The sequence below is a fragment of the Manis javanica genome, chromosome 17, assembly GCF_040802235.1.
Source record: "Manis javanica isolate MJ-LG chromosome 17, MJ_LKY, whole genome shotgun sequence".
NCBI lineage: Eukaryota > Metazoa > Chordata > Mammalia > Pholidota > Manidae > Manis > Manis javanica.
In genome coordinates this window covers 18,105,998-18,122,620 of record NC_133172.1, presented here as the reverse complement: position 1 = coordinate 18,122,620, position 16,623 = coordinate 18,105,998, and the positions used below count along the sequence as shown (strand labels likewise).

Here is a 16,623-nt window from a genome sequence, read left to right as displayed (position 1 = left end):
CTATTCATACCAGATCCACAGTCATGATATACGGCTTTACAGTAAACAGTGCAAACTGCGGGGTGTGAACCCCCAACCATGATTGTAGCTCTTCAATAGACACTGACTTTTCCCATGTTTTAGAAGCAACTTGTCCTACTCTACAAACATGCCCATCTCAGGAATACTGCTTCCCCGCCTTCCAGTGGAACGGCTTCCAAGCTACTTGAGGCAAACTTTGTAATCAACCCCAGCTACCCCTGTTGACAAGACTTCAGCAGCATGTTATGGTGGAAAATTGCAGGTGGGAAAAGTCAACTGCACACATCGTGGTCCTTCAGACTCTGATCATTCATGTCTCCCCAAACAGCCATTATATATCCACGGGTTTTTCTTTCACTAAGCAAGTTCCTCAAGCTTGTGGTGAACTCAGTCTTCCGTGACCTCATGCTCAGACTCAGCAAGTGCCCCAGGGAAGTGACCAGTTTCTCCACTTAAATAAGAAATATTATTTATTCTCTAGAATTTAGACTTCTTTAAATCCACAGCTCATTGCTGTCTTTAAAAAATATGAATTTCTTAGTTTCTCCTTTCTTTCCCTAGCTAATAAGGAGGGAGATTGTGATATTGTGATTTATAATAAATGACACATCAAAAAAACTCTAGAGATGGAGAGACCTCTGAAATGAAAGGGTTTATTGAGCCCTTACAGATGCAGCCAGAGAATGGCCTGAGTCCTGAGACAGGAAGTTTCTATTTCACCAGCAGCAGATCCAGTTAATAGAAACTACTAGCCCACCAGACTCAAGAGACAGGGCACATTTATGAGGGGTGTCAAGGAGAGAAAGTTATTCAAATTTACAAGGGCTGTAGATGAAGGGCTAACATGAAGTGAGGAAAGTCCAGGGTAGGCAGTTAGTCCATCGAGAAGGCTCCTGGATTGGTTGATGATGGCCAGACACTGGACACACACAAGCGGGTTTCTGGGTTCTGGGAACCTTCTAGATGATTGCTGTGGAGTTTCTGGTTGGCTATAGCCTGCAGCTAGCTATTGACTGATTACCTTCCCTTGTCTCTCTCCTTCGTTCTTGACTGTATGTCACTTAATTTACAACATTTCAGAATTTTCCCTTATAACAAATAAATATTTGGTCTGCACCTTTCCTCACACAAAGGTCCTAAAACCCTTGGAATTACCAGCAAAAAGAGTGATCAAGGTTTCTTTTGCTATGCTAAAGAAGTGAGTTTTGAAAAGCTCTTAGGTAAACTAGGATAGAGGCTAGGGATACCAACCACCTGATCACAGGGTCAAAACTTTAACCCCCCCCACCTGACCTTCTGGGAGGGGGAGGGGCTGAGGGTCAATTTAATTGCCAATGGTCGATGATTTACTCAATCATAACTATGTAATGAAGCCTCTATAAAAACCCAAAAGGGTGGTGTTCAGAGAGCTTCTGGACTGGTGAGCATGTGGAGATGTTGGAAATGTGTCGTGCTAGGAGAGGGCATGGAAACTTCACACCGTTTCCCCATACCTTCTCCTATACAGCTCTTCCATCTGGCTGTTCCTGAGTTATATCCTTTTATAATAAACCAGTGATCTAGTAAGTCAACTGTTTCTCTATGCCCTGATCTAGAAAATTAACTGAACCCAAAGAGAAGGTCATAGACCTTCATATTTACAGCCTGTCATCCAGAAGTACAGGTAACAACTTGGGCTTGCATCTGGCACCTGGAATGGGAGCGAGGGGAGGAAGGGAGAGCAGTCTTACAAGACTAAGCCCTTAAGCCATAGGATCCGATGCTATCTGGGTTCACAGAGTCAGAACTGAATTGTAGGATACCCAGCTAGTGTCTGAAAACTGCTTACTGGTGTGAGACACCCCCCGACAACACACATGCACATGCTGAAATTGGTACCAGAACCTATTTAGAGAACTTTACATTCAACTTAGGCATGGAACTCAATCTTCTTAAAGCAGAAGCCAAAGCCTGTTCACTCCCTGTTTAATACTTGTGATAGCTTCACACCTAAAATCCACCCTTCCTCCTGTGACTCCGGGCCCTGCGAGCCACCTCCTGCCCACCCGAGCTTACTTTGCAGCCCTCTCGTGGCTCCACTCAGCCCCACTCTCCTCTCTCTCTTCCTGAGACAAGCCAGGCTCCTCCCCTTCTCAGGGTCTCCACGCCTGCTGCTCTTAGAACTGTCTTCCAGACTTTTCCATGGCTCTTTCCTCTCACTTCAGGTCACAATTCAGATAAAAGGCCTCCACTGAAGGTTTTCCTGAGCCACTTTTTAGTATGTCCCTTTTTATGTTCCCCCAATTTTCTTCTTCTTTTTCTTCTTTTTTAATAATTCTGGCCACTATCTAGTTTTGTGCTGTCCAGAACACTAACCACTTACCACGTGTGGCAAATTTAATTTCAAGTAATCTGAGTTTTTCACTTACACCAGCCGAATTTCAACTGCTTAACAGCCACATATAGCTAGTGGATCCCACATTGGACAGAGTGGCTTACAGAACATTTCTATCATTGCTGAAAGTTCTGTTAGACAACCCTAATGAAGAACTATTTGTTGCTTTACATTTTACTTTTTTTCTGTGTTCTCTCAATATAATGGAAGTTTTATGGAGGCAAATACCATCTGTCTGAATCTGCACTGAATCGCTAAGGCCCAAAACAGTGCCTGGTTTACAAACAACATTGTAGTGGTTGCCCAATAAATGATCATTGAATATATTAGTATCCCCTTGCTATTTAGTGAAGTGGATATAGATGGGCATGTAAACACATGTGCACAGAAACATACATAGAGCAGACGAACAGAGCAGAAACCTCCTCATAAACTTTATTGCATTTAAAAATACTGATGGAGGGGAAACTTCTATGGTGTAGGTAGGTAACTGATGTCCAGATGAGACAGGGACCATGGGTGTAGTCAGAGTAGGGTGAGGGCCTCTGGAAAAAGCAAGGCAGGATATTTACAGAGCAGTGTAATTACATGCAAGGAAATCCCCTACTAAAACTCTGTGTTAAACATAAAGCGCTAGAGTCATTTTTCAGTGAGATCAGTTGTTACTCCCCAGATAAAGGAAAGTAGCCCATGTTTTTGTTTATAATCATGTGTAAAATTCACTTTAGCATGCTAAAAGGGACTTAATGTCTCATCAAGGACAAATATCCTAAGACTACTTTTAACAAGTCCACACCCCAAGCCCTTTATCAGTCCCCCAAAATCCTCAACTGCCTATAAATCCCCTAGACAATGCACCACCCTGGGTCTCTCTTGTCCCCTCCTGGCATGAGCCAGGAGCTCTGTCCTCTCACTTTATCTCTACATAAAAGCCTCTCCCTGGCTCTCCTACCATGAGTGTTTGCTAAGTTCATTGTTTGACTCTGCAAACAAGAACCCCGGCACCACAAGTTCAAGGACTTGAGGACCCAAGAGGGGCAGTTCATGGCTCTCTGAGGGAGGTGAGCTTTCAAGATGATCCCACATTTTCTGTTTTATGACACTGACTATAATGAAACTGGTGATCATAGTGGAGCCCACCAGGATGCTTGAGATGCCAAAGCCCAAGGCCAGTCTGGAATTTCTCTGCACTTTCCTCTGATTCCCAAGATGGTTGGGACCCCTTGCATTTTTTTTCACCTTCCCAGGTCTGTGGGGATGAAGGCAAGCTGGTGGAAATACTTCCAAGGGAGGAAGGAAGTGACGGAGGGACATCCCAGGTAAGAGGCGGGCAGTGCAAGATCAGGGATGGTGGTGTGATGGAGGTAAAGGCAGGATAAGTCCCCCAGTACAAAAAGGAAGAGAGAAGGGAGGCAGGATGAGAGGGAGGGTGTGGGAAGACCACAAGAGGAAGAGCAGGGAGGTGGCATGGGAAGAGGAGGAACATTTGGGGACAATGGGGAGTTGGGGAGTTGGTGGTAGCCGGGTGGTGTCCACCTTGAAGGAGAAGAGGAGGGCAGGGATTGCCCCCAGAAAGAAGAAAAGGAACAAAATGACAGAAAGAAGTAAATGATCCTTTTCGGGGGGACTCAACTACTTCCGCATGGCTGGTTGCCCTGGGTTGACCTGCTGTGTTGGAGCAACCTTGCACTCTAGGTTTCTGGGGTTCATCACACTAGCCACAGACCTTGGCCTGAGGAGGAGACGCTGAGCAGGAGGAATCTGCAGATAGGAAATGGGTTCCAGGGAGGCCACAACTGGGTTCCCAAGAAATGAGCCAATGCCTCTGCCTAGAAAGGCACTGAAAATGGAAATTGCCCCAGGCCAGAACCCACCACACCGACGTGTTCCTCTACATAGCTTTGCCAGGGCTACAACTCACTTCAGCCCTCCTTTGCCTTCTCCTAAGGCCTTGCAGTACCCCGCCCCCCCATACCTCCTCCTGCCTTCCTCCAACTCCTCTGCTCGCTTCCTCTAAACTCTCCCACCCCAAACCACACGCACACATTTGAACTAGCCCACTCTTTCCTGATAACGCATCACAAACCAGGTTGACATCTCTAGGACTTGGTGTTGGGCTGCTCCGGTGCAGGCGTGCCTCAGGTGCTCAGGCCAGCTGCTCATTGGTTCAGTGTATATAACGGGTGTTACTTATCCACTCCCCTTCCTTCCTGCTTTCATAATTGAGTCAATGATAAAGGGATTGGGTTACTTACCCCTTTTGTTATTCCCAGTTTAAACTCCTCATTGGCTCAATATTAAGCGTGTGGGTCTCACTTCCAGGTTGAGTCTAAGCCAACTGAGCATATGTATTGATAGTTCGGTGAGGAGTTTACTGTACACTAGGCCCAGGCTAGACCCCGAGGACCATGTGGTGACTAAGGTGCACAAGACCGTGGCTCTCCTGGAATTCACAGCCCATGGGAGAGAAGGAGGAAAAATGCCCAAACAAAGCACTGAAACAATTTAATGGGGGAGCAAAGGCTGTAACTTAAACGATGAAGGAGAGGGACTCTGCAGGGCCACATGGGGTTGAGTGGGCTGGAAAGGCCTCTCTGAGAAGGAACATCTGAGCTGAGACCTGAAGTGGAAATAGGAGCCAGTTGCCAGAAGATTTGGAAGAAAGAGTTCCGGGCTGGGGGAACAGCAAGTACCAAGGCCCTGGGGTGGGAGGAGGTTGGTGAGAAGACGATCAGAACCAAGGACGGTGAAGCTGAGCTCAATGATGGATGGAGGTGCATAAACCCCCATAATGCTGCACGAATGCGAGCACACACTCAATCTGTAAGCAAGCAAGTCCTCCTCGGAATTTTTCATTTTGAACGTTTTCATCATTTCCTTTGCATTAACAGCCCTGTGTGTTGCGCTGCAAGTCATCTAGAGCAACTGAGTGAGGTGTCTGTGTTCATTCCCTTGAAGAGTTAGACCGAGTGGCTGAAGGATCCTTCTGCTGGAGGTTCCTTGGTTTGAAGGCTCTTTGGTAGAGTGCTCCCCTGGGCTCTGCTAGGCCATCAGAAAAAGGTGAAAAAATGCAAGATGATGAGAAAGCACATTCAGCCAGGTGGCCCACACAGGCAATTTCTCACCTGTGACTCACTTGTTCTGGTTAGCTCTCCCGGGCGTGGAGATGGGAGGGAGATGTGGTGTTATGGTGTCTGTTCTTGGAGACCACTGGGGATGGGACCAGAGCCATGGCTGAGAGCTACAATCTTGCAGCTCCAGCCCATAAAATCCCAGGATGGAAGAGATGCAGAGGGTGGGGGCTTTCGGTAAGATATGGGGCAGGAAGGTGGCAAGGGCTCAGAGAATGGTCAGCCTTGATAGAGGAACCTTAAGATGGGACCTCCAGGGTAGAATCAGACCTGAACACTGGTTTTCTAAGTGTGGTCCCCTGACTGGAAGAATCCACAGCACCTGGAAATCTCTTAGAAATGCAGACTACTGCATTTTTTCCCCACCCGGAGACTTACTGAATATGAAACCTTGGAGGTGCTCAGCAATCTGTATTTTAATAAGCCCTCCACATAATTCTGATACAAACTAAAGTTTGATAGCTGCAAGACTAGAAGAATGAATGAGAAAAGGTGGAAGTGCCCAGGGCGCTCTAAAAGCTTCACTGGTACCTCCAGGCTCTGTCTTTAGGAGGCTCCTTGAGTGCTGGAGATAGAGGCTCCTCAGCTTGGTCCTGTTTGGGGCCTTATGTCTATAAACAGCAAGAAAATATAATAAAATAATTTCACCTAATGCAAAGAAAGGCACCGAGTCTTCACCAAATTGAAAGTGCATACTCTGAATCACTTAGAGCATGCACACAAAAATCTAGACATATTTTCATCAAAATCCTCAGTTCCAAGGATAAGAACAGAATTTTACAAGCTTGTGGATGGAACAAACAAGGTTATTTATATATAGAAAATTCATGTATAGACGATAAAGAGAAAATACAGGGAATTTGATAACAGTAGACATTTCAGAGAATTACATAAGGGAACAGAGGAATGCATACAGGCTGCGCATGCTGGTGAAATAGTGAGAAATAAAAAAGGGAACCAACATTTTATGCATAAACTAAGATAGAACGAATAAAAATAAGCATATCAGCTACTTTACTGAACATGAATTTCCTGAATTCCCTGAACAAGTTAGAGATTTCTAATTATGAAATTAAAACACCCACAGTTAGCTGGCTGTTGCCTATAGGAGTATATCACTTCAACAAAACATTGTCAGTACTGACAATAAAAGACTGAGAAGAACAAAGATAGGAACAAAGAGCAACACATGTGAATGACAAAAATAGGGCAAAAGTAGTAATATCAACATCCAAGCAAAAAGATCAAAGTGACAAGGACAGGATGAGAAGTAAGTGATAAGAAGTATAGTGCACCAAATAATACATTTCTGTCACAGATACCTATGCAATGAACTACATACCAGCTGAACTGTGAAAACAGAAGCAACAAACGAAAGAAATTTTAACAAAGCCACTAGAAATACAAGGAGAAATTTATAAACCACAAATTTTAGTGTGAGATATAAATATGCTTCTTAGAACATTTGAAAATAAAGTAGAAAAAGACTGTACAAATCTGTACAGGATTTGAATAATCTAGCCAGTAAGGGCAATTTTGAAGTTATTTAGAAAGTTACACCATATAGTAGATGCCACACCTTCTTAAGTTGTATCAAAGAAATATTGACAAAATTCATCAAGAACCTGGCTACAAATAGAGCCTTACTAAATTCTCAAAGGTAGAGTTACTCAAATAATGCAAGAGAATATAGAAGTAAACCATAAAAGGGAGACTGGAAAAAAAAAGGGAGACTTGAAAATTTTCTATTTGTAAGCCAAGAGGTAGTCCCATAGATTAGAGGCATACCTCGGAGATATTGCAGGCTGAGTTCCAGATCACCACAATTTAAAGTGAATATCACAATATTCAGTGAGTCAAATGAATTTTTTGGTTTCCCAGTGCATATATATGTTGTCCTTCTACTATATTGTACTCTATTAACTGTGTAATAGCATTATGTCTAAAAAATGATGTACATATGTTAATCAAAACTACTTTATTACTAAAAATGATAATAATCATCAGAGCTTTCAGTGAGTCATAATCTTTTTTCTGGTGGAGGGGAGGGTCTTGCCTCAATGTTGATGGTACTGGTCGATCAGGGAGGTGGTTGCTAAAGGTTGGAGTGGCTGTGGCAATTGCTTAAACTAAGACAGCAGTGAAGTATGTTACATCTATTGACTCTCCTTTTCATGAATGATTTCTTTGTAGTATGTGATGCTGTTTGACAGCATTTTATTCACATTAGAACTTTCAAAATTTGAGTCAATCCTCTCAAACACTGACAGTGCTTTATCTATCAACTAAGTTTATGTGATTCTAAATCCTTTGTTGTCATTTCAGCACTATTCGCAGCCTTTTCACCAGTAGTAGTTTCCATCTCAAGAAGCCATTTTCTTTGCGCATCTGTAGGAAGCAAGCCTTCAAGTATTACCATAAGATTGCAGCAATTCGGTCACATCTTCAGACTCTACTTTTAATTCCCTTGCTATTTTCCACCACATCTGTAGTTAACCCCTCCACTAAAGTCTTGGCCACCCAAAGTCATCCATTAGGGCTAGAATCAACTTCTTTCAAACTCCTCTTCTGTTTATAATTTGACCTCTTCTCATAAATCACAAATGGTCTTAATGGCATCTAGAATGGTGGATTCTTTCCAGAAGGCTTTTGATTCATTTTGCCCAGATCCCTCAGAGGAATCACTACCTTTGGCAGCTATAGCCTTATGAAATGTATTTGTTAGATAATAAGACTTGAAAGTCAAAATTACTCCTTGATCCATAGGCTGCAGAATGGATGTTGTGTTAGCAGGCATGAAAACATTAATTTTACTGTCCATCTCCATCAGAGCTCTTGAGTGACAAGATGCACTGTCAATCTGCAGTAATTTTTGAAAAGAATCCTTTTTCAGAGCAGTGGGTCTCAACAATGGGCTTAAAATTTTTAGTAAACCATGTTGTAAACAGACGTGTTGCCATCCAGACCTTATTGTTCCATTTATAGAGCACAGGCAGAGTAGATATAGCATAATTCATAATGGCCCTAGGACTTTTTCAGAAATGGTAAATGAGCATTGGCTTCAACTTAAAGTCACCAGCTACATTAGCCTGTAGCAAGACAGTCAGCTTGTCCTTTGAAGCTTTGCAGCCAAACACTGACTTCTCCTCTCTAGCTATGAATGTCTCAGATGGTATCTTCTTTTAACAGAAGGTATTTCATCTATATTGAAAATATGTGTTTAGTGTAGCCACCTTCATTAGTTACCTTATCTGGAACTTCTGGATAACTTACTGCAGTTACATCAGCACTTTCTTACATTATGGAGATGGCTTCTTTCCTTAAACCTCATGAACCAATCTCTTCTAGGTTCCAACTTTTCTTCTGCAGCTTCCTCACCTCTCTCAGATTCCATAGAAATGAAGAGGTTGAGGGTCTTGAACTGGGTTAGGTTTTAGTTGGTTTGATCTTCTATCCAAATGATCAATAAGGGTGTTTCACTTTCTCATCAATCATGTGTTCCCTGTAGTAGCACTTTTAAATTCCTTTAAGAATTTTTCCTTTGCATTCACAATCTAGCTGCTGTTTGATGCAAGAGGCCTAGCTTTCAGCCCATCTCAGCTTTTGACATGCCTTCTTCACTAGGCTTTTGATTTAAAAAGACACAAGACTCTTCCTTTCATTTGAACACTTAGAAGCCGTTGTAAGGTTATTAATTGGCCCAATTTCAATATTACTATGTCTCAGAGAATAGGGAGGTCTAAGGAGTGGGAGAGAGACAGAGAATGGTTGGCTAATGAAGCAGTCAGAACACACACATTTGTCAATTAAGTTTGTCATCTCTTAGGGGCACTGTGCCCCCAATTATAACAGTAACATCAAAGATCACTGACCACAGATCACCATAGCAAATATAATAATGAAAAAGTTGGAAATACTGCAAGAATTACCCAAATGTTGGAAGAAAGGTGCAGATAGATTTGCCCAATGCAGCACTGCTACAAACCTTCAATTTGTAAAAAACGCAGTATCTGTGAAATGCAATGAAGGGAAGAGCCATAAAATGAGGTATGCCTATAATGGTTTTTATTGTTATTTTAAAATTAATAAATACCTAAGCCCAATATAGCAAATGTTTATAGATACAACTCCCACAAGCAAAAGTCTTTTTGAGAGCCCTCAAATATTTTAAAAGTTTAAAGGAGTCTTGAGACCAAAAAAGCTCGAGAATTGGCGTCTTAAGAGTTATCCACAGGGCGTGCTGTCCATCAGAGCATCAGCCATGCTGGGCACTCTCTCCTGCCAGCAGTGCCACACACTGGAGACCTGAGGAACTGCAAGGCATCGCTTGCTTGTAGTCCTAACACCTACGCGTTAGGATGACCCTTATCTTCAGAGGTCTGAGCACCAGCCCCACAGCTCCTCCTTTTCTTAGTCCTGTAAATACCGCTGCTCCCCTTTTTGTCCAATCAGCTCTAGGAGCAGTAGCTGCTTCCTGCACATGTAAATCTCTGGGTTACCACAGCTTCTCCCTTTTGCTCTTTCTGTTACAGTCCCTGGATAGTCAAGTCCCTGTTTCAAATCCTTTCTGTTGGAAATACCTGCAGGGTCTATTTTCCTGAGTGAACTCTGACTAACACACCTGCTATACCGAATATCCTCTCCTTAGGTGCCCTTGAGAGGGTACTGTAGCCCTACAGGAAGTTTTCTTCTGTGATTAAGGCAGCTGCTAACCTTAGTTTAGGGTCAATAATATCTTACCTGCATCCACACATATTCCATCCTTCCTTCCCAACATGAAGAGAGTGAGGGGTGGTTGCCACATGCCTATCTCACTTTCCTACCAAAAACAAAACACAAAAAACAAAAACTCCTCTTCCCTTAGTTCCTCAGACTATGAATCTAGATGTGTTTGTTCATTTTTAATTTCAGAGACAAAAAGAGCCAGAACATGGGGCCATGCTACCATCTTTTCAGAATTTCCATCCCAGTTGAATAGGCTCAAGTTTCTCCCATCTTAAAAAAAAAAATCACTTTCACTGCCCTGCTCCTACCACAGTCCTGCCTTTCTTAGCTCTTCAGAGACAAACTTCTTGAAGTGAGTGTCTGTGTCATTTCTACTTCCACACCTCAAACTCAAGCAGTGCTTCTATGAGATCAGCCACTGGCCCTGTCATGCTGCCAGATCTGGAGCCCACATTCTTCTCAGCTGCCACACTGCCTCTCGTTTCTCCTCCTCCAAAGTTTGGAAAATGATGTCTACATTCTGTCTATACTCTACACTTCTTGAGACCATTTGAGTACCTGCAGCATGGCACCTACTCCCACTGACACCCTGAAATTGCCTCATTAAAGGTATTAACACCTCCCAGGCCTTCAATCCGGAAGACATATCTCAAGTCTTGACCATGCCCTCCTTTCTGAGACCTTTCCTGGCTCTTTCTCAACTCTGGTCCAGGTATCTCCCTTTCTCTATGACTCCCCAGAGCCCTGGAGCACTCTGGGAAATGAAGGGTGCTGGAAGGAGCTTCCTGGGGACAAACCCCCTCTAGACATGCCCCTGAAGGTAAACCAATCAGAAAACAGGTCCCCTAGGCACACTTAGGTGAGTGGTCAGCGTATTGGTTTGATGAATGAGTCAGAAGTTGAAAGTCGAGAGAAGGGAAAGTCTTGACTCTCCCAATTATGGAACAGCAGGTGGTGCCTCCAGACTGGCAGTTAACTAGGGGTCAGGAGGGAGTAGCTTATTCCTTCCTACCTAAGGACTCTGGCCAAATCCTTTATTTTCTGGAAATTGAAAAACAACTGCCCAAGCCAAAAAAGCTACTTTGCCAGGAAAGAAGAGGGAAAAAAGTAAAAGAGAGGATGAAAGAAGAAAAAGAAAAGAAGCAAGAGATACACAGTAGAGGGAGTATTCATCATATCCGTCCACTGCCTTCAGTCAGCATAAACCCCCCTTGGGAATCCCAGCCATTGTCCACACCGTAAAGACTGGGCTCTGTCTCCACTGCCCACAATCTAACCTCCAGCACACACAACTCCTTCCCTACTTCTGCATCTACTTCTTTCCAGAACTGAGCCCTGGAGGTAAAGATGTCCTGGCTCTGTCACCTTCCTGGAGATCTTCACTAGTTCCCTCAGTTTAGTCTATAAACACACACACTCCTTCCGCCACCACACCTCAGTAGATCAAGAAAGCCAACTGGGAAGCAAAATGCCACATAGCAAGGACATACTCATGTCAAATGCTTTTCCTGAGTTTACCTACCACTCAGCTGCACATAAATGACTTTCTACACTAAGTCTCTTGTTGCTTAGGTGGTCCTCCAGCCAAGAGACACACTGGCTAAAGGTCATTCCAGTCAAAGGATTCACTTCACAAGGGATGCCTGAGCCCAGACAGGTTACCATCCCCAAACCATCTCACACAAGAGACTCAGTAGCCAAGAACTTCCCTCCCGCAATAATCCAAAGTTCCTACCATTCAAGCGACCTGCCAGAAACCAATCTGCATTCTTCATTCCACCCAGCTTTGAGTCCTGTCCCCCTTCACCTTTTTTTTTTGCTCTGGAACATCCACTCAGCTCCTTAAAATGTTTTGAGTCAATTCATTCTGTGAAGCTGAACACTGTGCACTGTTTACCAGTGCCACGAGAAGTAAACAATCTCCCCATAGTGACAACCACCAGGAAGAGAAGTCCAAACACATCTGCCCACTTAATTTTGGTATTAAAGTTACCAAGGAAAATATAACACAGTCCAGCACCAGATGGAAGAACAATGCCTTTACTCCCATAGAGAAAGAGACAGAGCGAGATCAACTCTAACAGTGAGCATCCGTCCCTACAGCCAGCAGGGGGAATGGCCTGTATACCTTCATCTTGTGCCATGGCAGCAGAACCCTGATCCCTCCCACAAAGAGTTTGAAGCACTAAAACCTGGGGATATCCCTGAGGGCTTATACTTAAGCAGATACTTAAGCAGATACACACATACTTAAGCAGAACAAAGGAGGATACACTGAGCCTAAAACAGGGAAAGATATTCCCACGCAACGCGATAAGCCCTGCACAGGCTGTGTGAGCTTCTTATCTCTTGGAAAGGAAGTGTTTCAGGCCCAAGGCCATTTATTACGTGTCATGTGAAGGCTGAAAGACTCCGTACATGAGGCTGCTCTTCCCAACACATTCCACGAAGAATTTCCTGACCCCTGGATTGTGAGTGTTGCTGCTGTTCTTCTTGCTGCTCCTAAGCCCTTGACTGTGCAAGGACAGCAGTGTCCTTAACAAGCCATGTTGGCATTTGTATTTGTGGACTTTACTATGTCATGTCCTACCTACTAACAACTCCCTGCAAATCGACTCCTCATGCCCTCTGTTTCCCTAGAATCACCAGCTAAGGGAACTGTCAGTTAAAACCCCACAGTGCTGGCATTCATTGATGGTTTTACCTGAGTCAGTAATTACTCTGGCATTTGAAATGGTTGTTAGTTGTCTAATGATGCATAACAAATTCCCAAAAACTTAGTTATTAACTCACAGTTCTGTAGGTTAGAATGGCTGGGTTCTCTAAAATGCTCAGGATCTCACAAGGCTAAAATCAAGGTGTTGGCCTGTCTGTGTTCTCATTTGGAACTAGGATACTCTTCCAAATGAATATGGTTATGGCAGGATTCAGATCTTTATTACTGTAGAACTAAGGTCTTCATTTCCTCATTGGCTGTCATCTGGGAGGCACTTTTAACTAGGGGCTGCCTGTATTCCTTCCCACAAGCCCCCCCCCCACATCTTCAATCAGCAGTGGGAGAATCTCTCTTGCCTGCAATCCATCCCACGCCTTGAATCTTTTTTGCTGGTAAGACCCAGTCCCTTTTAAGAACTCACCTGACAAGGTTAGGCCCCCTGAGGATACTCTCCCTATCTTAAAATGAATTGATTGGGGACCTTAGCTACATCTGTAAAATTCCCTCACAGCTAGCAATTCATAAATTAGTGCTGGACAAATAACTGGGAGAAGGTGTGTGTATACTGGGAAGCAGGAACCTTGGGGCCATCTTAGAATTCTGCCTCCCACAGTGGTAATTTCCCATTTTTATCATTCCATCCACATTTATTAGATGGCATTCTACTTTAAGACCTTCCCCCCCTTTCACCTTCTTTCTTCTCTCTTTCTCTCAGCATAGACTAAAGAATTCTTTGTTAATTCAGTATTTTATAATCTATTACTGGCATTATTCATTTTCCTTCTTTTCTGTTTGTAAATCTAGTTTTCGTACTGGGCTTCTCTGCTGCGCTCCTGTGCTGCCTGTAGGTAAGGGTCCTACCAAAGGAGGAAGAGCCAGGATCCAATCTTATGGGTGGGCGGAGTCAATGTTGACACAGGCGTAAGCCCGATTCCAAGCTCAAATCCTGGAGGGGCGGAGAACTGCTGGACCACGCCCCCTTCCGCAGGCAACCAATTAGAACTGGAAGCGCTTGTTCCTCCGTTTTGAAGAACTAACCTTTGACGCTTTGGGGCTTGGGATTCTGGTTAGAACAAGGGGAGGTGTAGTGGATTGGCTCTGTTTTCAAGACACTCAGGGACTGTCTTTGTCTGGGTGGAAAGATCAAGCCCCCAAAAGCTGCCAGAGCTGCCAAAGCTGTCCCAGCACCTGCAGCAACCCCACCAGCCCCAGGCACCCCACCAGCCAGCCCCAGGTGCCCCACCTGCCCCTGGCGCCTCACCTGAGGCACCTAAAGGGGATGCAAAGCCTATACAGACACCTGAAGAACTGACATTTCACGCCACAAATGACCTATATTTGACCGTCATGGCCGTACTTTTCTTCCCTCCCCTGGGATTACTAGCTGTCTTCTTCTGTCACAAGGTAAAACAATGCCTAAGCCTATTCTGTCCTCTACCCACCCCTTGCATCTGCACCTGTCTTGGGACCTGGGTGGGGTTTTCCCTTAGTGACCACAGGTCTCCGGCCCTTCCCCAAGGGTGTCACAGGCTGGACTCAGAAACCCACCTCTAAAGCTCCCATCCCTTCAGACCTGGAAGGCCAACAGGAACAGCAAATGGGAAGACGCTTACATCAACTCAGGCCGAACTGTTTGGATGGATGTATTCTCCATACTCATCAGTTTAGGCCTCATTTATGCCTATGCCCTGTATTTATGAAGGCCAGGCCCAGTAGCCCATGGGTCCACCCCCAAACAGGACCCACACCCGCAAGACACTAACCAGCCAAATCAGCCACCATGTAAGAAATCTTCAACTGAGACATCCCCTGGTCAGGAAACCTACCAGCCAAAGAACCCAACATCCAAGCAGCCAGCCCGCTAGCCCAGGAACATCACACTACTGCATCCTCTTTTCTTCATCCACTTCAGGGGTCCTCACTTTCATGCCTTAGATGCCCTTAGCTCCCTGATACTGGGCTGCTCTTTCAGAAAAATATTTAAACCAATAAAATTGAAGGGACTATTCAGGCTTCCACTGTGTGTATGTGTGTGTGTGTGTGTATATGTTTCTGAGTCAGTGTGTTTTGCTGGATCTCTTTCCCAGCTCATGTGAAAATCAGATTGTCCTTTTGGTGAAGCCCAGGGACATGGAAATCTGGCAGATGTGGGTGTAGAGCTCACCTCTGACACTTAAAAACTGCATGTCCTTAAACAAGATGGTTTTCTTGAGCTGGTTTCTTTGTAAAATAGGCATAATAATTGCCAGTGTGAGGTGATTAAAAAATACGAATCAATATTCTTTAGGTGTATCCCCATTCAAGCCGGACTTCTAGACTTCCAGTGTTTCAGAGCAGGGATAGGAAACCATGAACTGTCTTTGGCTCTATGGAACATGAGCAGAAGTGATGTGTGCCACTACCAACCCTGGCCTTTACACACTTTCTGTGGGCACTGCTCCATACTCCTCCTCCCCTAGCTGACTGGGTAAGTGATACCCGTGGTCATTGGCAGGCCACATGCTGTAGAGATGGAAGATCTCAGCTTCAGCTCCTGAACCACTCTAGGAATAGTCAGCCCACGGTTGAGCAGAAAATAAACATACTTCATTATGCCATGACATGTCTGGCCTATCTGTTCCACAACTCAGTCCACCCTACAGTGCGATGCAGGAAAATAGAGACATTTCTGAGACATCTGGGTTACAGGTTGAAATTCATACCCAACAGAGTGACCCATTTTGTTGGGAGGTTTATTGGAAATAATAAGTAGAGGAAAGAATAAAAGTCCTAGCCTGTGGGTAACCTTGATCTTAACTGTTATGATGCTGTGTCTGTCTCCTCCATAGTCGTGGGTACCTGCATGCATTACATGTGTTTGCAGGACAATGCTCCATGCTCTGGGTATGTGTGGAGAGAAGAGTATGCCTGGTTGTCTATTTTATTAGTGGGTCTAAAGGGTCAGCCATCCCTGTTCCCCCAGACCAGCCCAAGCTGGGTAGGTCACATTCAGCTGCCAGCCGTGTCGAGTCAGACGGCCTACCTCAGCACAAAGAGCCAGACCCAGAAAAGTCACATTGTGCTCCAAGGCCTGAAAACCAACCAGTCTTCCCTGCTTCAGATCCCTGACTCCCCCTAATCTGTATTCTGCTCTCAGGCATTTATCTGTATTTACTACCATGTAAATATAAAACAAAAGTATATATTCTTATATCTTGAAACATCACCAGTTGAATTACTATAATGAAACATGCAGAGGTAACACTGTCACCCTCCATTCTCTCCCCCCACTATTTCCCACAGAAGGAAATCCCAATTTTTAACTCAGTTTGTAGGGTTTATATTTCATTATGCCTGTGTAAGTATACTCCATTATGGGGCCCAGCAGCTAACAGTGACTGCATCCTCTCCCTGAACTAATTTTTTGACTCAGCAGCCAAGCAATCCATCTGCCTGCCCTCCTTGAGATTTTTCCTTCCCTTGCTTTCTCCTGCCCCTTCTTCCCTTCCACCCTCTGTGCCTCCTCTCCCTCCCTCCTTCTCCCGCCCCTCCCCATCTTCCTCATCTGTTTGTTTTATTTGCTCAGTTATCTTTGTGCCTCTTCACTAACTGTTCCCAAACTGTCCAGCAGAACTCCATAACTGCTTTCAACAGAATTTCCCTCTGGTCAAACAGGA

General features: G+C 44.4%; 1 protein-coding gene across 1 annotated transcript; it reads left to right on the top strand.

Moving 5' to 3' along the window:
* The first annotated feature begins 12,669 nt into the window (after positions 1 to 12,669).
* On the top strand, positions 12,670 to 14,667 carry PMIS2 (PMIS2 transmembrane protein). Its single transcript, XM_073225593.1, has 3 exons — positions 12,670 to 12,722; positions 14,110 to 14,371; positions 14,539 to 14,667. Exons 1-3 carry the CDS (start codon positions 12,670 to 12,672, stop codon positions 14,665 to 14,667), a joined length of 444 nt encoding a protein of 147 aa, XP_073081694.1.
* The last annotated feature ends 1,956 nt before the right edge of the window (positions 14,668 to 16,623 follow it).